The following is a 23,232-nucleotide window of genomic DNA, read 5'->3' on the forward strand; positions in this document are numbered from 1 at the left end:
TGTTTTTTTTTTTTTTTTTTTTAGGATTTTCTGGGTCAAGACAGTAGGGAACCATCTTCACAGGTCACCTCAGGTGAAGAGGCCTAACTTAACATTAGTGCAGCCATGACAGGCTGCAGACTAACAATGCTGGGACTAGGCCTTGCCATTACAATAACCAGGAAAAGCCACAAACTGTATCTTGTGGGAGACAATCAGAATCGAGACAAGTACTAGATGCTCCAGAACATTAAGGATATAACCTATATACATCACTTATATATAGGTTGACAATTTCCTTGCAGCAACCCCAGTACACCAATCCTTGTTTGACAAGACTTCTGTGCCCCACTCCTGCCCAATCAGGAGTTCAACCCCCAGCTGAATCAGGAATTACCCTATCCTCCATCCTTCACTCCTGAAAAACCCTGCGTCAACTGAGCTCGATGTTCTCCCTGATCCAACCGCTATGTCGGAACAGACAGGAAGCCCAAGCTCAAGCTTTCAATAAAGGCCCTTTGCTTTTGCATACAAACTTAGACTCCTGGTGGTTCTCGGGGACTTATGATACAGGCACAACACAGGCTGCTCATAGGAAGAGGGAGCACAAGGGCTACTGGGCACGATTACTCATTTTTAAACTTTGATTTATTCTTCTTTTGTTGAGAAAGGGTCTCTTACGTAGCCCAGGCTGGTTTCAACTTTATCTACTTGCCTCTACTTCCCAAGTGCTGTGATTGTAAGTGTGGCTCACCATGCTCAGCTATTATTCATTCTTTACGTATTTATATTATTTTTTGAGGCACGGTCTCATATAGCATAGGCTGTATGTGTCTTGTCCTTGCCTTGCAGCAGAGGCTGTCCCTGAGCTCCTCATCCTCCTGCCTCCACCTGAGTGCTGGAATTACAGACATTTGCTAGATATTACCCATGGAGTGTGTTGGAGATCAGGTAACATTTAGCTTTCTTTTCTATTCATGGCCACCTTTTCCTGTCCTGATTTTGTGGTGGTGACAGGTCTCCAAACTGATTCAGAAGCGATTACAATCTCTCCCCTGGACATTTGGTTTTCCTGGGGAGTCATGACTTGGTTTTGTTCCCTTTCCTTAGTCATCTGTGCATCTCTCATCAATTCATTCCAGTAAAAAGCAGTCTTGAGACTCATTTCCCACTGGGCTCAGTGGCTCACACCTATAACCCCATCACTCGGGAATGTGAGGCAGGATTATTGTGAGGGCCAGCCTGGGCTACAGAGCAAGACGTTTGTCCCCTCAAAACAAAACACTACCCCAAAATCTAAAAAGAAGAAGAGGAGGTGGGGGAGGGAGGAGATACATGTAGATTTGAAAGAATCACAACATTCTACAGAGTACAAATAACATGGTTTATTTACCAAGTGACTGACTTGGAAACAACCTTGAGGGTGCAGGGGAGGGGAGTATGCCGTCATAAAAGGGGATCCAGTGCTCTGTTCTGGCCTCGGTAGGCACCAGATACACGCAGGACACATAGATAATGTTCCAACATACATGTAAAATTAAAAAAAAAAAATCTTGAAACAAAGATGATGAAGGAGCCTCTGAACATATTTATGAATAAGCATGCTGGGCCAGGTGTGGTGACACTCCCCTGTAAACCCAGTACTTGGAAATAGAGGGAAAAATATCAAACGTTCCAGGAAAGCCTTGGCTATATAAAGCTGACTCGAAAACAAAAACAAAAACATAAATATATCCTTTACCTGTTAGAGATGCTTACAAGAATGTGTGTGACATGATCTACTTAGGATCTATTTACTGTGTACTAGAGAGTGAATCTAGAGCCTTGGACATGCTAGGTTAATGCTCCACAGCTGAACTATCATGTCTTCAGCAACACTCCTCCCCGCTTTTAAAGATAGAACCTCAGGTGGCTTGGCTGGCTTCAGCCTTAGGACACGGCAGAGTCTGGCTTTGAACTTCCGGCCTCCTGCTTCTGCTTCCCAAGTGTTGGGTTACAAGTGCTGGTCCCCCAGCCAGCAGGCCCCCTGCCCTTGTTGTATCTTTACTTATTTTTGAGACAGTGTCTCACTAAATTGCCCAGACTGGCTTTGAACTTGCAATCCTACCTTACCTGCCCTTCTGATGGGATTTACTTTTAAAACAGTCCAGCCCTGACTCCCGGGGGGGGGGGGGGGGGGGGGGGGAAGTAGGCTTGAGAGTTACACATGAGATTGGCAAAATATTGATATTCAAAAGAAGTAGGAAAAGGAGTGGGGGTTGGGGGGAGGCAAGGATGGTTCAGCCATCATTTGGCTTGAGCAGGTTGAAGACATGAAATGATTGGCTGGGGATGTGGCGGGGGTGGCTGAGCATGCACTTAGTATGTGTGAGGTCTTGGCTTCAGCTCCCAGCATGCATGTGTGTACAGAGGTGGACACACACACACATGCATGGAATGAAACCCTGAAACACTTTATTAAGGATTACTCACAGTTTTTGTCAATTTGACACAAACCTAGACATAACTGAAAAGAGGACATGGCAGCTGAGAAGCTGCCTCCCTCATACTGGTCTATGGGGAGTTTCCCAATTGCTAATTGGTGTGGGAGGGCCCAGCCCACTGTGGGTAGTGCTGTCCCTGGGCAGGTGGGCCTCGGTTGTATAAGAAAGCAAGATATGGGGAACAAGCTGGTAAGCAGCATTTCTCCCTGGTCTCTGCTTAAGTTCCTGCCTTAGATCTCCCCCTATGATGTACCCTGTAAACCAGATAATCCCTTCCTTCCTTGTATTATTAGCCAAGGCTCTCTTGAGGAACATTCATTTTATATACAGAATGAACATTTATATAACACATACATAAGGGCTATGTTATATATGTAAAACATATACATATAACACATATTATGTTATATACAACAGAAAGTCCAAAAATCCAGTAGCTGTTCAGTCCAGGAGGCTGGATGTTTCAGTTGGTCTTCAGTATATGCCAGAATCCTCATGAAGTGGGCTCTAATGCCAGTGAAGGAAGGGACTTGTCAGCCAGTGTGAGCAGGTCTTCATATAGGCTGCCACCAGAAGGTGTGACCCAAGATTAAAGGTGGGTTTTCCTTCCTCAAAAGATCTGGATTGAAGGTGTGTCTTCTCACTTCAAATATCCAGATCCAGATTAGAAGTGGGTCTTCTCAGTTGAAATGATTTTTTTTTTTTTTTCTTTTTGAGCCATGGTTTCTCTTTGTAACAGGTCTGGCTATCCTGGAAAACTCGCTTATAGACCAGCCTGTCCTTGAATTCACAGAGATCCGCCTGCCTCTGCTTCCCAAGTGCTGGGATTAAAGGCGTGTGCCACTGCCTCCCAGCCAGGAATTATTTAATGAGGAAAAAAAAATCTCTTACAGATGTACCCAACTGCTTGAGGTTTTTTTTTTTTTTTTTTAATTAATTAATTATTTTTTAAAAGATTTATTTATTTATTATGTATACAGTGTTCTGTTTGCATGTATCCCTGCAGGCCAGAAGAGGGCACCAGATCTCATGACAGGTGGTTTTGAGCCACCATGTGGGTGCTGGGAATTGAACTCTGGAAGAACAGCCAGTGTTCTTAACTCCTGAGCCATCTCTCCAGCTCCATGTTTTTGTTTTTGAAGACAGGGTTTCACTGTGTAGCTTTGGAGCCTGTCCTGGAACTCACTCTGTAGACCAGCTGGCCTTGAACTCACAGAGATCCACCTGCCTCTGCCTCCCAAGTGCTGGGATTAAAGGCGTGTGCCACCACTGCCCACTGCCTACAGCCTAATCTTCTAATTTTCTCAATGAGGTTCCCTCCTCTCAGAGGATTATAGCTTGTGTCAAGTTGACATAAAACTAGCCAGCACACTAGGGTTGAGATCTAATCCTCACAAATCATCTACTCAATTTACTTAAGACAGGGCCTCATGTAGCCCAGGCTGGCTTTGAACACAGTATATAGCTAAGGATGGCCTTGAACTTCTGATCATCCTTCCTCCTTGAATGCTAAGATTACAGGGGTGTATCATCATGCCTGATTTAGGTGGTCCTAGGATTGAACCCAGGGCCCTTCTGTATGCTAGCTAAGCATTTTACAAACTGAGCTACATCTGTAAATTATCCAAGTGTGTCATTGTCAACCCCGTGTGCTGTAACCTGTTTTTGGGACTGTCCCTGCTGCACTGAGCCACTGTTCTTCTTGAATGGGATAAAGCCACATGCATTCTAGATTAAGTCCACAGGGTGTACCCGTAGCTCCTGTCACATCCAGCTTTAGAACATTTTATCACTCTGTAGTTTGGATTTGGAGTTTCTCCAAAGGTCCATGGTTGGTCCACAGTCTGTGCCACTACTGTGAGGTGATGTAACTTTTAAGATGAAGGGCTTCATGGAAGAAAGCTAGGTCAGTGGGGCATGCCCTTCAAAACGTCAAGACCCCCACCCTGTACTCTGCTTCCTGGCAGCTGTTCCCTGAGCAGCTCTTCCTGAGCCCTTCCTCCCTCTCCATGGGTCTGGAAACCAGAGACAACCAACCACAAAGTGAAACCTCTGAAACTGTGATTCCAAATAAACCTTTTTTTCGTTTAAGTTGATTTCCTTGGGCATTTTACCATCTAACACATTACACTGGACCCCTGAGGAGTCCTTTCCCATCCTCCTTTCCCCATTCCCGGCAACCAGTACCCCACCTTTATCTATATGGGTGGGCTAATTTTGGAGGTTGCATTAAAACATGGGAAAGTCTGGGAGCCAAGTGTGGTGGCACACATCTTTAATCCTAGCACTCAGGAGGCAGAGGCAGGTGGATATCTGAATTCAAGGCTAGGTAAATTACATAGTGAATTCCAAGCCCACCAAGGATACACAATATTGCCCCAAACAATACAAAAACAAAACAAACAAACAAACAAACAAAAAACCAAGACCAAAACAAAACAAAACAAAACAAAAATTGGAAGGGCCAGGCACACAGCTCAATGGTGGAACACTTGATTAGTGTACATGAGGTCCTGGGTTCTATCCTCAGCACACACAAAAAGGGAGAGGGCATTGACTGAGACCAGATTCTTTATGTTTCAGAGATCAGCTGTGCTGGAGTGACAGTACTTTGTTCCTTTTATTGCTTAGTATTCTATGAATAGACCATACTTTATTCAGTTGACAGACAGCTGTGTGACCGCCCACATTGTGACTAACTGCTGCTGCTGCTGTAACCATGTGTAAGTCTGCAGACACGTCATTTTCCTTTCCTAACTCTCTACGAATATGCAGTTACCTCTGTCTGCCTTTCTGCAAAAGGCGTTTAACCGTTGAGGACTGCAGACTTTCTGAGTGTCTACACTAGCTCATCCCCTTTGACCGAAGGAGATAGCCCAGAAGAGGAAATGTCTTCTGCAGAGGCAGGCATGAGGGCACAGGAACCAACCATGAACATCAACTCCATGCTGCTCTTTCCACACTCACCCAGCATCCACCACATCAGTTTCTCACCTCACTCCCACCCCAGCAGCAGCTCCTGTCTGTCAATCCCTTGCCACCACTGTCAGGATCACGTTTGCTCCTGAGATGGCTCACAAGGCACCCCCTTTTGACCCTCAGATTCACAGAGGTTCTATGACCTCAGAAATAATCTCTTTCTTGGGGCTGTGAGATGGCTCAGTGGTTAAGGTCACCAGCTATTCTTGTGGAGGACCTGGGTTTGACTCCCAATACCCACATGGGGGCTCACAACTGGCTACAACTCCAGTTCCAGGGATCCATCGCCCTCTTCTGGCTTCTGCAGGCACTGCACACAGGTGGTACACACACCTAGATACAGGCCAAACACTCATACAGATAAAAGAAAATAATCAGGTTTCTGTTTTTTTTTTTTTTTTTAGCTGAGGATCGAACCCAGGGCCTTGCGCTTGCTAGGCAAGTGCTCTACCACTGAGCTAAATCCCCAACCCTTAAGCAGGTTTCTTTCACATGAGGTCTTTGTGTGTGTGTGTGTGTGTGTGTGTGTGTGTGTGTGTGTGTGTGTGTGTGTTGGGGATAATGTACACTAAGTAACATACTACCACTGAACTACAACTGTAGACCATCTTTATGAGTTCTTTGAGGGCAAAAGCTCACATCTCTTTCACCTTGAGCCCTCCAGGCCTGTTCTAGGACAGGCACTTCTGCTGGCAGGAAGCTCCTAGAACCCACAGAGCAACACTTCCACAGGCAAAGAGAAAACAGGTCTGTTTAATCGTCAAGAGTTGCTTGTTCTTGGCTACAGTGCTTAACATGCAATCACATCCACCTCTTGGTACAGAAACGGCACCCTGTCACTTCCCTGGACAGAGGACTCCTGGGCACCTTCATCTACCTATCCACCAGAAGCTGCCCTCTTGCCCTGACAGTGGTAAGTTCTCTCTTGCCCAGAGGAACTGCGAAATGAGGTCACTCGTTCAACTGAGTAACCACTTACAGTGCAGCACCATTGACCGGCCAATGGAGTTGATATTGTCTCAAGTTCCCCTCAAGAACTTGTAGAACGAAACCCGTCTCTGATGAGCCCAAGGCACTTGAGAGTCTGGCTGTGCCTCAGGGTCACCGTTTTCACTGGACTAAAGATGAAGAGATAGGAAAAGTTTGCTGAGTCGGCCCTGGCCCTGGGAACCCAGTCTGGAAAGTTTATTTCAGTAAGGTTGGGACACCCAGCTCTCTGGGTCATTCTGTAGGCTCACAGCAACAGTGCACGGAGCTCTATGTTGTTCAGCCAGTCTCTAAGTTTTGGTAGAGAGAAAATGTAAATTACTTGTGTAAAGAAAGTTAAAAAACACGAACAAGAAATTAAAGGTAAAATGCAGGGCATTTGGATCCTAAGAAAACAGGAGTTTACTGTGGCGGAAGTCAGGCTGACTGGACATAGTAACTGGCTATGGTAACGGACAATTCTCCTTACAGACATGGAGTTTTGACGAAGTCTTGAGATATTCTCAGTAGCTTGGGATAGTCCCCTTTCTCTGGCATCCTTACTGGAGTCCCCTGGAGAACGCTTACAAACTTTGAAGACAGCAGTCACCCGGAACTCCTTTTCCTCTAGTTTCCAACCTAAGGGGAACCCAGCTCAGACAAGAGCGAGCCTCGCTATGCCCCTGCCAGCCCCTGCGCCCTCCTTTTTATTCTCAGAGGCTCCAGCTCCACAGAAGTTACAAAGTTAAGCACTACTGCAGGTCCTTGACACAGCGGCCCCTGCTTGTGGTTAGAAGATGGACGTCTGCAGTTCCTTCTTGAACATGCCTTCAAAGTGGAGGTCTCTGGCCATGAGCTCTTCTTCCACGTCCTCGAGAGCCCACTGGTGATCTGTGAGTTCCAAAGCTTCCCACTCTGTCTGCACAGGAAGAGAAGACAGGGCTAGGAGGGGAGCCTGCCACTGAGCTGACAGCTGGGGACAGCACCGCTCTTACCACAGCTGAGCAAGGCTAGCTCTATGCATAAGCTCACTGGATCCTGTGAGGCAGGAACCCAGCTGCCTCCCAGCTGTAGGAACTTTCATGAAGCAATTTTTTTCTTTTGAGACAGGGTTTCTCTGTACAGTCCTGGCTGTCCTGGAACTCACTCTGTAGATCAGGTTGGCCTCGCACTCACAGATCCTCCTGCCTCTGCCTCCCAAGTGCCAGGATTAAATATGTGTGTCATCATTGCCTTGATTCATAAAGCAATCTTTAAAGGCTCAATGAGGCCAGGCTTGGTAGAACATGCCTACAATCCTAACACTTGGGAAGCAGAGGCAGGAGACTGTCTCAAAAAGCTAAAAACCACAGAGCCATCCCTCCAGTCCCCTCTGTATAATATATATATATATATATATATATATATTTTTTTTTTTTTTTTTTTGAGACAGGGTTTCTCTGTGTAGTTTTGCGCCTTTCCTGGAACTCACTTTGTAGACCAGGCTGGCCTCGAACTCACAGAGATCCGCCTGGCTCTGCCTCCCGAATGCTGGGATTAAAGGCGTGTGCCACCACTGCCTGGCGCCTCTGTATAATAGGCAGACTGGTGTAAGACTGTGATATCCCTGCAGTTCTGAATTGAGTGGCGCATACCTTGAAAGCTTTGTTGGTGTCTGCAGGCATGGCCATGGCTGCTCCTGTCATCTGCTCCTGCATCATTCGTGACTGGTCAGCAGCTGTAACACAGACAAGCCCAGTGAGTCCCAAGGCTCCCCACCACCCAGCACCCTTGGGGAAGAATGAGCATGCCAAAGCTTGTAGCAGCCTGGTGGTGGTTTTAGAACCTGACAACTGACTGCCCGTCACAACTGGGATGGGACTCTGGGAAAGTCCAAGAAAATGGAGGTGGTTGTAGCTAGAACTGAGACAAACTAAAAGGTGCTCTAAACTTTCTTTTAAATGTTGACATGACGGGGCTGGAGAGATGGCTCAGAGGTTAAGAGCACTGACTGGTCTTCCAGAGGTCCTGAGTTCAATTCCCAGCAACCACATGGTGGCTCCCAACCATCTATAATGAGATCTGGTGCCCTCTTCTGGCTTACAGGAATACATGCAGACAGAACACTATAAACTTAATAAATAAATGTTAACATGACAACAGACACCAATTACTGAGCAATGCTATATGTTCAGGTAATTCACTGCTTCATCCTTTGTCTGCTCTTAACCCCACATGGCAACTATTAAGACTATACTTTATAGAAAAGCAGACACTGGTTAGAGTAGCTGAGTCCTCACCACTGACCAAGAGCCACATTTAGCACTGGAGAGGAATCTGCTCAATAAATGAACTGATCCAGCCAGGCCTTTCCTTAAACTTCAGGTTCACAGGCTTAACGGAGCACTAGGTCCCTACACAGCCAGACTCTGAGAAACCAAGTAGTGCATGGCAATTGCTGGGAGAAATACCCATGTTCATGAGCTTTGGAACTTGTAAGACTATGCTCAGAAACTCCCAGAAGGAAGCACTGTGTGGGGCAATGCTAAACAGGAAGAGGAGAACCATGTGACTGCTGCGCCGTGACAGGAAGCAGCTGCTCTCACTCACCCACTCCACTTCTTACCATTATCCTGGCCCAGGATTAGAGAGTAAATGCTCCGGAGCCCAAACACGTTGAGGAAGTACCAGGATGCAGAACTCACCCTAGCAAAGCAAGGGGAGAGTGGGATGGTTACTAGGGAGATGAACAGAGAGCTCATACCTGCACCACCCATAGCTGCTCATCCTATGTGAGAGACAGACAGGCTCTAGACAGCCAAGGCCCAACCAAAGAAATGACACAGTAACACGCTAAGGCTGTCTTCTGATACAGCACAGCAGGTGACACTGAGGCCACCCACTCTGAACCACATCCTCTAAGGAAGTCACACAGTGATGTGTTTGTGTGTTCCCCACTTGGCAGAGAGGACCAGGGGTGACTTCTGGAAACCATTTGCAATGCTGACGGTGATGGCTACGGGAAGCAGTGCAAGTCTGGGACTTAATCATTTAGCTTTATCGTAGGTTTCTCACCCAACCTGGGAACCCATCAATGTGCTTGCATATAACAGAAACCAAAGGGTGAATGAAAAGTGCCATCCACATGGGAAGACTGACACGTCATCGGGTATGTTCCGGCTACCGCATTAGACTGTAGGTAAGTACACGATCTGCCCCACAATGCAGACGATCCATCTGCAACAGTAACTTCGTGCATGTGCTACTGAAGCTCCACTGGACACGTTGCCTCGCTCCCTCTGTTCATCCAAGTATGTGGACTGCATACCTGTCCAACTCTGAGAAAAGACAGCTACGCTTTCTCCACCCATGACATTTCTGCTTAGTCTAATGAGCCTGGCAGGGACCCTCCATCTTTTCTTACAGCGTTTGCTTCAGGCCAGTCTTTGAAAAGTCACAGACAGAACAGTCTGGAAGGACCACACGAGTCAGTGTTCCTGTACTGCAGGTACTAGACCCGTGTTCCCAAAAGAGTTTAGATTCTGGCTCCCAGTTCTCTGTAAGTCTATGGAGTGGACACAGGTGCTGAGTACTGGTTATGAAGATGTGTGTGTGGCCCCACAGTCTTTTTTCCCAGACCTCACAGGGTTGCTGTGAGGATAATGTAACATATGGAAAACACCTAGCACGGTGATTGTAACTAAGGAAAATGATACACAAACGTTTCTATAATTTGGATCTGGAATGTTCTTTTAAAAAGCCCATGTGTTAGCCAGATATGTTGGTACATGCCTTTAATCCCAGCACTAGGAAGTCATAGCAGAGGCAGTGGGATGGCTGTGAGTTTGAGTAGCTTGGTCCACATAGTGAGTTCCAAGACAGCCAGGACTTTGTAGAGAGACTGTCTCACAAAGCAAAACAAGCACACACATAAACAATCTCATGGATTAAAGGTTTGGGCTCCAGTCTGTGGTACTAATGGAAGGTGGGGAGCCTTTAGGAGATGGAGACCTAGTAGGAATTTTAGGTCACTGGGGGCTTGTTCTTGGAAGGAGATTGTGGGGTCTGGACTCATCTTCCTCTTTTGTGTTCTCATCACGAAGTGAGTACTTAAGCTTCACTACATGCCACCGCCATCTCTGACCTATCACAGATCCAAAGTAATGAGGCTAGAGGGACATGAACAAGCCTCCAACAGTGAGCCCAAACACGCCTCTCCTCTTTACAAGCTGGACCTCTCAGTATTTGTTACGGTAAAAGAAAGAAATATAAACCTCAGGGCACTGCTAAAAAGCTTTGCTTGGACGGACTAACTTTCCATTTTGGGGCTGGAGGTGGGGGAGTCAATACCTTTACTCCTGGGTTCCTAAGATCTAAGAAGAAAGGCTGACAAACAGTCTCTTTTGGCAAGACGCCTGCAAAACTGTTTTAGTCCTGCATTGGCATTTTTGTTATTTTGACTTTTTTTTTTTTTCCTGAGCTGAGGACTGAATGCAGGGCCTTGCACTTACTAGGCAAGCACTCAACTACTAAGCTAAATCCCCAACCCCATGCACTGGCATTTTAAAATAGAGCTTTCATTTAAAAAATAACAATAATAAAAAATAGAAGGAAAAGGAAAACCTCTCAAACTGAAACAACCTCATACTAGTGAAAGGAAACTGGGACTCTGTGGGGTCTTGGCTGTGGTCCACTACAAGCAGGCTTACCAGGATGCATCCAAGGTGAGCAGCTCTATTCCTTGCTGGAGCATAGGCTTGAAGCGAAGAGTCAATGGAAATGGGACCTTAGCTGCAGGCAAAAAGAAAAGTACCACATTTTTGCTTCAAGGAAGTTCCTTGGCACCCAAGCCAGCCTAAGTGTGAACACACTCATTCTCTCCCTGAGGAGGTGGGAATTCTGTGACAGAACAGCCAAAATGTCACTCCGCTCTCATGCTCCTGAGGGATTCCAGTTTCTAGACTGTGTGGGAAGCAGGTGCTCAGGCCTAACCAGAACAAGTGTGCACTGAAGCCCAGGTGAAAAATACACACGACTAAAGCCAGTCTCTTTTAGTTACAAAGTAGCCACACCGGGATTAGCTTGAACTAAAGATTTTGTTCAAAGAAATGTTGTTTTCACAAGAAAACACACTGCTCATGCTGTGACATTAGGTTCTCAGTGGCGCTGGGGAAGGGACACATGTGGATGAAGCAGGAGGTCTCCTAGACCTGAAACTTACTTGTGACAAAGCCCGAGAAGGTCACGTTGATCCATCCGCCGATAAGAATCATCGGGAGGACGTTTGTCACATTCCCTTTCATCATGTCTGTGAGCATGGTGGGATCTGAGACGAGGCAGAAGAGAACACCAGGCCCTTTTGTTGGTAGAGACTTCCCAAATTTAAACCAGATAGGTTTTGTTTGTTTGTTTGTTTGTTTGAAATAGGGTCTTACTATGTGGACCAGCCTGGCCTTGAACTCACAGAGGTTTGACTGTCTCTGCTTTCTGACTGCTGGGATGAAAGGCACGTGCCACCATACCGCGACAGCCACCAGGTTTATTGTGGAAGTTCAGATGACCTAAGAACGTAGATGTAGACAGCTGTTCTCCACCCTCTCTCTAGTCCCTGTGAGCTTTCTGCTGCACACTCTTCTTCCTCTCAATCTGCCTTCCAAAATTTAAGACTTTCATGAAGAAAGGCCAAAATGTGGCTCAGGAGCAGAGCACTGTCTACATGCCGGAGGCTGTGGAGCAGACTTCAACATAAAAAATTTTTTTTTCTTTTGATGAAATTTCTGCATTGTCATGGTACCAGCATCTCAATGTGTGTGAATGTGTGGGTGCTTTGCCTGCATAAATATCTGTGCATCCACGGCCTCTCAAAGAGGCTAGAAGAAGGCATCAGATTCCTTGGAACTGGAGTCACAGACAGTTGTGAGCTGCCATGTGGGAGCTGGGAACTGAACCTGGACCTCTGCAAGAGCAGCCAGTGCTCTTGACTGCTGAGTTATCTCTCCAGCCCCAACCCTCTCCAATACCAACCTTTTCCATCAGGAAATGCTGCTGCTACCTTATAATAGGTAACAGACCAATCTGCTTTTTATGTGTTTCTGAGTAGTAGTAATTCTTGGGCAAAATGGTTTATACATTTCAAATTAAGAGGTATTAGGGCTGGGGTGTAGTTTAGTGCTGGGATGGTAGTGTAGCATGCCCAAGGCCCTGGACTCCATATCTAAAGATAGGGGCAGACTGCGGGTGGTGGTGGTGGGGAGGAAGGGGTGTGTGAGACTGTCCAGCAACAAGACCCATCACTGGGTATTCTTAACAATGGAACAGGACCTAGCTTGTTTTGACCTTGACAATTGTGGCTTTGGACACTCTTATTTTTGTCAGTTTGGCAGACTAAAAAGATATCTTGTTAGGTTCTTATCTTTTCATATGTATGCTGGCCATCTAATGCTCTTAAGTGTTAACACTAATATCTTCTGTACAGGTCAAAAGAACTGGTTACCTCACCTAGAATGAGACTAAAAAGAGAGGAATGTCAACACAGAACAACAAACTGCTTTGGTTCACTTTACATGTTGTAGTTATCACAAAATAGGGAGGGTAGTAGTCATAAGTCAGGTCAAGAACTGTAAGTTGGTATGGGCGATCAAGAACAACTGTTCTTGGGAAGGAAGGAGCTCATCATTCAGGCAGAAGATGTAGGGTATCATCTGCCAGCAACAGATCTAGAAGCTGGTAGGAACTGGTTCTGAGGAAGCACCTAACAGAGAACAGAAACAACGGCCCTGACCTTCACCAACATCAGCTGAGACCTTTCTAAAATCCACCTGCCATACTAGGATTCATGGATATATTGGGAAAAAGAGGGCTCCATTTCAAAGACCCGTATACTAGGGGCTGGGGATTCAGCTCAGTGGGATAGTACTCACCTAGCAGGTAAGAAGCTTTGGTTTCCATCCTAGACAATTCGAGAACCTCAGAAGAGCAATACTTTCCCATACCCCATGGATAATTAGATGGTTCTGAATTCCTTTCCATCACTATCTCCTATGACTTAATGTTTAAATAAAACCACCTAAAACATACCTGTCATAGGAGAAGGTGGTACAACCTTCCTTTTAGTTTTTTTGAAAAATCCATCCTCTGGGTTGTTGAAGTAATATTTCCGTGTCAAGAAAGACTAGTAGAAAAAAGAAAATCTTTTTAAATGAGAATCATGACACAGTTAATTGTCAAATTATCCCCTGGGGACCGATTGAAAACCCTTGGAATACACTGCTAAACTCTGAGCTGGCAGCCTCCTGGGCAGCCAGTCTAATAGTTTGGCTGAGTCACATTTAAAAACAATTTCCTAAGAAGGGTGAGGGCACAGTGACAGACAGCAAACACCACCAGGCTGCAGCTTAATAATTGGGTCGTCACATGCAGTTTTCTCCAGAGTCTTCTTGAAAACATTTAGGTTTTTACTGCCCTCAGAGGTGAATGGTGGAGCTTTTTAATAAAAGATAAGTGAGTACCTGCTTGGGAATGTATTTTCCATTTTCCCTGAGGACTCTGCTTCGAATTAGGACTTGACTGAAAAACACAAGACAAAGAGATGTTAAAATGTGAAACGCTAGAAGAAAATAAGAGAGTAAAGTAGAAGACCCATTGAAACATAAGAGAGGACCTGTTTGGCAATAGCTGGGTGTGGACACTTTCCAAATCCCTAAAAATCAATGTAACATATTCAACTGCCACTCAGCTTTTCACAAAAGGAGTCTTCCAGAGTGACCATATTCTGAACAAATAAAGGTTTCTGAGGAAGGCAATCTGGGACGCTGCACTTGGCCTTTCTGGATTCGACAAGAGCAACAAAGAAACTTTCCTTGCAAGAAAAGAATAGATGGATTTGGAGGCAGGAGGCAGGAGAAAGGTGAGGGCAAAGGAACTTCTTCATTTGCCCAGAAAAATGAGGACAGGTCTCAAGAAGGCTGTTACCTGAAATTCCACCAAGGACTCAGAACAACTTCCTTCAAACTCTTCAACAGTTACTGAATACATTATTGGTGATTTTTAGAGCAAATAATACTCAACAGAAGTAAAAATACCACCTTTCCCCCTAAATTTTCAAAAGTTGGTTGGGGCAGGGGGTTTAAGTCAATGGAAATTCTTGAAAAGTGAGAAAACGAAAAGAGTAGGCAGAAATGCATACAAGAAAACCACGCTCACTCTTCTGGTTCCTGCTCAGCACAAGCCACATGCTTCAAGCAGTCAGAGGCAGAGGGGTCGGCTTGCCACCTTCCACATGCCCAGCTGCTTCCTGTGCTGGGAATGCTCTGCTGCCAGCATCACCTGCCAGTTTTGCTGTATCATGCCTCAGCTCCTTCCTTGAGCTCATCTTCCACAAAAACCTTCCCAAAGTGGCACCTGGTAGAACTCTACCTGCTTGCCTTCCTCTTGGCCTCATGATAGTCCACACTTGTCTGTCTTACACACAGGCCTACAGAAGACATGTGTGAAATGTTCTGTTCTCTTGGAGCTGGCTACAGATGCTCCAAGTTTGGACTATGTGCTAATGCTTTTCTGTGCAAAGCTAAGTTCAGTCAGAGAGTAAGAATTGAGACTTGGGGCTGGTTAAGAACTCTGGCTGCAGCCAGGCGGTGGTGGCGCACGCCTTTAATCCCAGCACTCAGGAGGCAGAGCCTGGTGGATCTCTGAGTTTGAGGCCAGCCTGGGCTACAGAGTGAGTTCCAGGAAAGGCGCAAAGCTACACAGGGAAACCCTGTCTCGAGAAAAAAAAAAAAAAAAAAGAAGAAGAAGGAGAAGGAGAGGAGGAGAAGAGGAGAAGAACAATAACAACAACAAACAACAACAACTCTGGCTGCTCAACAACAACAACAACAACAACTCTGGCTGCTCTTCCAGAGGACCTGAGTTGAAGTCCTCAAACCAATATGGCAGCTCACAGCTATCTCTAACTCCAGTTCCAAAGAATCCAATGCTCTTTTATGGACTCCTTGGACAGTGCATATGCACATGGTACACAGACACACATGTAGGCAAAACACCTATACACATAAACTAATCATAAAAAATGTGAAAAAAAAATTGGAGACTTTTATAATCTCTTGTCCTAATTCACACCCTCTTCCCCCCCCCCCCCCCCCAGGGTTTCTCTGTGTAGTTTTGGTGCCTTTCCTGGATCTCGCTCTGTAGACCAGGCTGGCCTGCCTCGAACTCACAGAGATCCACCTGCCTCTGCCTCCCAAATGCTGGGATTAAAGGCATATGCCACTGCCGACGCCCGGCCCTGACTCTAATTTTTATACAGTCTTAATAGTAAGACTTAAAAGTAAGTGCGCCACCTGGCCGGCCTCAAACTCACAGAAATTTGCCTGCTCTGCCTCCCAAATACTGGGAGATTTAGATTTTTACTGCACACATATTTCTTAAACTTGTACGTGCCAGATACCATGTTAGTGCCATAAACAATAATGAAAATGTAAACTTCCCTTATGTTTAAAGTCTACTGGGGAAGAAAGAAATTCAACAAACAAACACAGTGTGAAAGAAATTACTAAGTACAGGAGCAAATGTGAACTTGAACTGTCATATCCTAAGGAGATTGGTGGCATTATGGGAGTGTATGACAGAGACAGCAGTCAAGAGGAAACTCTGCTGAGGATGTAGGATTAGGTAGGAATCTTTTACTGTTATATTTTATACATATGCCTGTTTTGTCTAAATGTATGTCTGTGTACCACCTGTGTGCCCGTTATCCTTAGAGGCCAGAAGAGGGTGCTGGATCCATCAACTCTATGGACATATGGTTGTGGGACATGTTGTGCCAACATGTGGGTGGTGGGCACTGATCCCAAGTCCTCTACAAGAATAACAAATGCTCTTAACCACTAAGCCATCTTTCCAGTCCCATAGGTAGTAATCTTAAGGATGAATGGGAATTACCTAGCCAAAGCACTGAGGAATGTCATAGGTATGAGCCCTGTAACAAAATCAATATTCTGAGCAGGCGTTGGTGGTACACGCCTTTAATTCCAGCACTTGGGAGGCAGAGGCAGGTGGATCTCTGTGAGTTCCAGGACAGCCAGGGCTATTTCACAGAGAAACCCTGCTGTCTTGAAAAACAAACAAACAAACCCAAACACGTCAATACTCTGACTCTGAGGACAGGCCATACACAAGAAGAAATGAGCAAGAAGAGGGGGGCTAGAGAGATGGCTCAGTGGTTCAGAGCAATGTAGTAGTAACTCTTTTTTTTTTTTTTTTTTTTTTTAGTTTGAGACAGGGTTTCTCTGTGTAGTTTTGGTGCCTGTCCTGGGTCTCACTCTATAGACCAGGCTGGCCTCGAACTCATGGAGATCCTCCTGGCTCTGCCTCCTGAGTGCTGGGATTAAAAGCATGAGCCACCACCGCCTGGCCCCTTTGTCTGTTTTATCACTTGGACAGAAACTCTATGAGAGCAGGGTTGACACTGTCTTGTTGTTTATTTCCACAGGGTGTAGTGTACAGTGCTGTCTAACTGTAGCAGCTTCTTCACTGTGTGGTAAGTCAGAGCTTTCCCAGACACTCTGATGGCAGAACCCTAGCTAAGCTTTTGTACTAAAACTACTGAGGAACTCTGCAGAGTTGAGGCTGAGGATCGTGATCAAAACAAAGGTGACTATGCCTGGATATTCTTGATGCTCAAGTTATAAAGCTGAGATCCATTGCTATATTCCTCATAGTGTAAAAATTCTGCAAAACACCAGTTTTACATTTTTATTTCCATAAACATCTAAAAATAGGTTCCTATATTGGGTAGCATTGGTAATTTGAAATTAAAAGACATTTTCTTAGAATACACACACACACACACACACCACTATGTAGTACTGGCCTTCTTTTTATTTTTCTTTGATAGTGTTTCATATAGTCTAGGCTGGCCTTGAAGTTTCAATTATCTTGCCTCATCCACTCAAGGGCTGGGATGATAGGTGTATACCACTATACCTGGCTATTTTGAGGGAAAAGGTTGATCTGAGACAATGTCTTACTCTATAGCCCAGGCTGGCCTCAAACACACGGCGATTCTCTTACCTCAGCTTTCCCCCTCTAAGATTCTAGGTATGAGACTCCCTGTCTGGCATATGTAGAACTTTTGTGGTTGTTACAATAACAGTGTGGAGGAGAAATGGCACATAATTGTCATTTCTCATTGATTCAGAGATGTTATGATATCATCAATGGTGGGGACAGTTACGTAACAGAGAACTGTCCTATGTCCTACACTACTTTTCGATTCCTCATCAAACTGCTGTTCTAGTTTATCTAAGGCACAAACCTGTAGTTGGAGTTTTCCTGCCTGGCCCAGACTCAGGACAAATCTCTCTCACCCGCCAGTCCCACAGTCTCTCAGACCTAACCAAGTAAGCACACAGAAACTTACATTGTTTAGAAACTGTATGGCCGTGGCAGGCTTCTTGTTATCTGCTTTTTCTATCTTAAATTAGCCCATTTCTGTTAATCTATACTTTGCCACATGGCTCGTGGCTTACCAGTGTCTTTACATGTTGCTTCTCCTGGAGGCAGCTGGCGGTGTCTCCTCCCAGCCTTCTACTTCCCAGAATTCTCTTCTCTCTTGTCCCGCCTATACTTCCTGCCTGGCCACTGGCCAATCAGAACTTTATTTACACAGAGCAATATCCACAGCACAAACCCAATTCCAGGGTGGAAGAAGCACAGGCTTTTTATTTACTAAGTTTACAGACAGGCAATCACCCAGTAAACAGGGAAAATCGAACTTGGTTCTGTGTAGACTTCTATGCCAAGTAGCATACCATTCATAGACAATGCTGCCTCTGTGACATACATCTGCTTTAGCCTACAATTGACCTGCCCCAGTTGTGATTTTACAGCTAGATAAGCATGTGCATATGACATCTGGTAGAACAGTTGTGCACAAATAAGCAGTTATGAAATGCAAATCATCTTACTGTTCTTTCCTTTATTTCAACTGATTATTAGGAGAGCACTATGTTGCTTTTAAAAAGTTCTCGATTAATCCCAGCACTTGGGAGGCAGAGGCAGGCAGATCTTTGTGAGTTCAAGGCCAGCCAGGGCTACACAGAGAAACTCTGTCTTGAAGAAAAAACAACAACAACAAAAAACAAAGTCCTCATATATACGTTGCACCAAGTGTGAATTTTATCCGGAAAACAGAAAAAGAGCTGCGGGTCTGATGTCATTCAGAACCATTGCTATAAAATCGTAAGATGAAGCAGGGTAGAAAACCGCAGCATAAAATTTTGATCAATTGCTGGCAGTGGTGGCGCAGGCCTTTGATCCCAGCACCTGGGAGGCAGAGCCAGGCGAATCTCTGTGAGTTAGGGCCAGCCTGGACTACAGAGTGAGTCCCAGGAGAGGCACAAAGCTACACAGAGAAACCCTGTCTCAAAAACTAATAATAATAATAATAATAATAATAATAATAATAAAAATCAATCAGGGTTAGTGTACATATATAATGCTCTAACCCTAATAATTGCTGTGAAATTTCTCTGGTTTTCCTTTACTTTAATTATAAAAGGAGGTTCAGGATAACATGTTGCATTATGAGGATAAAATGGGAATTAATTTATAGGCATCAGAAATACTGAATGAAGGTGGAGAGATGGCTCAGTGGTTAATGCATTTGCTATCCTTTTTAAAAATTTAATTAATTTTTAAATTTTATGTGCATTGGTGTTTGGCCTACATGTCTGTCTGTCTGAGGGTGTCAGATCCCCTGGAACTGGAGTTATAGACAGTTGTGAGCTGCCATGTGTGTGCTGGGAATTGAACCCAGGTCCTCTGGAACAGCAGTCAGTGCTCTTAATCCCTGCACAATCTCTCCAGTCCTCACTTCCTGTTCTTTTTTTTTTTTTCCTTGAGACAGGGTTTCCCTGTGTAGTTTTGGTGCCTGTCCTGGATCTTGCTCTGTAGCCCAGGCTGGCTAAGAACTCACAGAGATCCACCTGGCTCTGCCTCCCAAGTGCTGGGATTAAAGGTGTGCGCGTCTGGCTCAGTTCCTGTTCTTGCAGAGGATTCTGGTTCAGTTCCTAGCTCCCACATAGGAGCTCACAACTATGTGTAACTTCAGGTCCAGTGGATCCATCACCCTCTTCTGGCTTCCCACAGGCACAACACACATACATACATGTAAGCAAACAATAACAGAACAAAACAAAAATAGTTTTTTGTTTTTTTGTTTTTGTTTTTGTTTTTTTTGTTTTTGTTTTGTTTTTTTTTGAGAAAGAGTCTCTCTATTATGTAGCTCTGGTTGCCTGGAACTCAATATGTAGATCATGCTGTCCTGTAACTCCCAAAGATCTACCTGCCTCTGCCTCCTGAGTGCTGGGATAAAAGGCATGCGCCACCACTGCCCTGCTGAAAGTAACCTTTAAATACAATAAAACAGATGTTTGTTTGTTTTTTCACTGTTCTCTGCAGAAACGTCTGAACCTGACCCTCTTTGTTAAAGTAAGTGATTCCTAAGTGATCTGGACATGCTAAGGAAATAAGCAATGCTGTCTTCAGATAGTCTCTGAAAATGGTGAGAATAACTGAAAACTGTTATTTATTTTAATGTGGAGTGGCATGTATCTGTACTGCCTGAAGTTATGTTTCAAAGTTCTGTCTCCATAGAAAAACACTGTAAGAAAGCATGTGAGGAAAGAGGCCGCCTCCACTTTCGGAGGCGAAACAATTGTTACAATTCCTTATATCTCTCTGTGGCAGTCTTACATCTTTCAAGGCTCTTCATTTCTTAACATCTAAGCAGACCATTACAGTTGTATGGTAGAATGTAGATTATGAAATCCACTTGACTTGATGTTAGCAGGAGTAAAGGTAATAATGCGCCTGGATTTTGGTAGGCACTCTTAACAAAGGAATGGAGCAGGATAGTTCAGATAACCTCACTGACTGTTGGCCGTTAGCCTAACAATATTAACAACGTTTACTTGAACACTTAGTACGTTCCAGGCCCTGTACTAAAAGGCTTTTCAGATATCATCTAATTTAATCCACATGTCTGTTCTACCTGTTACATAGGTACTGCTATTAGTTAGCCCCATTTTACAGACAAAAGCGAAACACAGATAACCGCCAAGGTCAACCTATCAGCGAGGGGCGCGAGGTAAACTCCAGTAAAGTGATAAAATCCCAGTATTTTCTTGACCAAGGTCACCTGGGAGTGAGGTCGGCAGGACAGGATGAGGGTACTGACCTGTCAGACACTTGTTCTTGGGTGAGCTTCTTGTCGCTCTGCAGCAGGATTGATACGTAGTGGCGGATCATGCCCACGAAGAAAGTGATGATAACGATGGGCAAGACCACCCAGAGGCGGATGTTGGAGTCGAGCAGAAGTTCGGGCCCCGCCATCTTCGCTGAAGAGTTGGCTGGAGTTGGGCTCCTCTCGGCTTTCGGCTCAGGGCCTTCACCCGCCCCTCAGACAGTCAGGTGTGGTAACTGGGACAAGCTCGCTTTCCCGACCGACTGTTCCCTGCTGCGCCGCCGGGCCAACTTCCGGCGCGGAGGCGTGACGTCACGCTGCGACGCGGCTTCGATGGCGTCAGCCGGCGTTTCGTCAAGCGGGAAAGTCGAAAGCTAAGGGAGGCTACTGGCGGGAGTTGAGTGGCGTTGCGCTCCTGCGGACTACTGCTCAAGTCCAGGCCTTCCGCCGCCTGACCCTTGGTCCCCGCGGCTCAGCCTCGGCCTCGTCATCCGCTCTGATGCAGGATAGCCCCTCAGGTACCTTGCGTGGGTACCATGACCAAGTGAGCAAGGCTTTTACCCCAAATTCTTTGCAAGGCTTGGTGTTTGCCGGGGCAGCTTAAGACCTTTTAGGCTTTCCTGGAAGCTGGATGGTGCCTTTTCAGAGTCAGACGGCCCTTGACTTGCGCTCGTGTTTCCACCTGAACAATGGCTGTCAGGGGTTACATGTAATGGGTAATACAAAATAAGAAATTTTGACTGCTTTTAGGTGTTAAAAATTTTTAGTAAGACTTATTTAATGTGTATGTATGTTTTGTCTTCGTGTATTTATGTGCACCACGTGCATACGGGAACCTGAGGGGGCGCAGGATCTCCTGGAAATGGAGTTAGAGGCAGTTATGAGCAACTTACATGTATGGATGGGCACTGGAACCTGGGTGCTCTGAAAGAGCAATAAACTCTCTTACTCCCTGAGCTTCTCTCCAGCCCTGGGACGTTAACTTTTAATAGAAATCATTGTCACAATTAAGAATTAAGGTCTGATGGTAGAAGTACAATGCTGATTTGGCGTGGTGGTCCATGCCTATAATCATAGCTTTCCGGAGCTGGAGGCAGGAGGACCAGTTGGTAATTGCCGTTGGCTATATATGAGTTCCAGACCATACAGGGCTACACAAGACCCTAACAATTGAAAATAATTAAAACAAAGAGCACAGATACTGGGTTACACGAGGCCCCGTCTAAGAATTGAAAATAAATTAATGAATAAAACAAGGAGTGCAGATTCTGGAGCCGGACTACCTAGAATCACAGCTCTTCTCCTGATTAGGAGAGTAATAATGGCACCTGTCTGAAGTCAGCATGTGAGGAATAATTGGATTATAATTAAAGCACTTAAGACAGGGTTTTGTTTTGTCTCACTATATCTCTGTAGCTTGCCTGGAATGGAACTGGTCACTGTGAAGACCAGCCAGTCCCACTTACATGGTAAAACCTTATCTTAAAAATATGGCTGGGCGGGGTTGGGGATTTAGCTCAGTGGCAGAGCACTTATTTGGCAAGCGCAAGGCCCTGGGTTCAATCCTCAGCTCCAAAATAAAATAAAATAAAATATATATAGCCGGCATGGTGGCACACGCCTTTAATCCAAGCACTCGGGAGGCAGAGGCAGGCAGATATCTGTGAGTTCGAGGCCAGTCTGGTCTACAAATCAAGTACCTGGACAGCCAGGGCTGTTATACAGAGAAACCCTGTCTCGAAAAACCAAACAAACAGATAAATAAACAAACAAACAATAGGTGCTGGAGAAGTAGCTCAGTGATGAAGAGCACTTCTTGCTCTGCAGAGAACGTGGGTTTGTTTCCTAGCACTCAGAGTGGCTCACAACCATTTCCGGGGATCTAATGCCCTTTTCTGGCCTGTATGGGTATCAGGTGTGCACATGTTCCACATATACAGTCAAATATTCATACACATGAAAGTTAAATATTTTGAAAGTAAAAAATGACTGTCTCTGGCAGGAGAACTCTGGCCTAGCATTCACCAGGCTACGGCGTTGAAAAGAGTGAACCGTGCCCGGGAAATCACCCCTGCTTTTCTTCATCAGTCCAGCTATTGCTTGACTAACTGGCCTCCTAAGCCTCCTAAGCCTCATTTGCAGGGATAGTATTGGTGTCACACTGCAGTTAGAGAAATGTAGTTAAATACATTAAGGCTGTTATGCTGGGACTTGCCGAGAGCAGGGAGGAAGTCTGTCTGGTTTGCAAGCACTGCCATGCTTGGCACCGCCCTGACACAGTGCCGAGGTGAGCAGTTAGAGAGCAAGTGGGTGAGGCTGTGTCGGTCTGGAGTCCCAGTTGAAGAGCGGTGGCTTTTCTCCTTGAGCAGCCGAGAAGCCACCTGGTGAGAGAAGCCACCGCGTCAATCGTAACGAGTCCTTCTCCTTCTGCCACAGGTCTCGGGGTTGTCGCCTCTCCGCCTGCACATCCTGCTTGTTCTGCATCTCCTGGCATCTCTGCCTTCTTCCCAGAGTTCTCTCTAGCCCCAGAAGTCCCACCTATACCCCCTGCCTACCTATTGACCATTCAGCTCTTTGTTACACCAATCAAAGCAGTACACC

At 45.5% G+C, this 23,232-nt stretch overlaps 2 protein-coding genes across 2 annotated transcripts in view; one reads left to right on the top strand and one right to left on the bottom strand.

The window, feature by feature from the left end:
• Positions 1–6,175: 6,175 nt before the first annotated feature.
• On the bottom strand, positions 6,176–20,922 carry Emc3 (ER membrane protein complex subunit 3). Its single transcript, XM_036182809.1, has 8 exons — positions 20,626–20,922; positions 13,895–13,952; positions 13,464–13,557; positions 11,608–11,712; positions 11,096–11,177; positions 9,013–9,092; positions 8,042–8,124; positions 6,176–7,326 (listed from the first exon to the last, which is right to left on the bottom strand). The coding sequence occupies exons 1-8, from the start codon at positions 20,778–20,780 to the stop codon at positions 7,198–7,200; spliced, it is 786 nt and encodes a 261-aa protein (XP_036038702.1). The 5' UTR covers positions 20,781–20,922; the 3' UTR covers positions 6,176–7,197.
• A 209-nt stretch (positions 20,923–21,131) lies between these two features.
• Fancd2 (FA complementation group D2) overlaps positions 21,132–23,232 on the top strand; it is a 72,118-nt gene continuing 70,017 nt past the window's right edge. The window contains exon 1 of the mRNA XM_036181795.1: positions 21,132–21,149. The gene's annotated coding sequence lies outside the window, so the exon portion shown is untranslated. The remainder of the gene's footprint in view (positions 21,150–23,232) is intronic.

The sequence above is a fragment of the Onychomys torridus genome, chromosome 3, assembly GCF_903995425.1.
Source record: "Onychomys torridus chromosome 3, mOncTor1.1, whole genome shotgun sequence".
Classification (NCBI taxonomy): Eukaryota; Metazoa; Chordata; class Mammalia; order Rodentia; family Cricetidae; genus Onychomys; species Onychomys torridus.

Coding starts and splice junctions, on each gene's coding strand:
- Emc3 (XM_036182809.1), bottom strand. CDS start 20,780: ATGGCGGGGCCCGAACTTCTGCTCGACTCCAACATCCGCCTCTGGGTG. Junction 13,558..13,894: donor GAAAATACATTCCCAAGCAG/GTACTCACTTAT, acceptor TTTTTCTACTAG/TCTTTCTTGACACGGAAATA. Junction 9,093..11,095: donor CTCACCTTGGATGCATCCTG/GTAAGCCTGCTT, acceptor TTGCTTTGCTAG/GGTGAGTTCTGCATCCTGGT.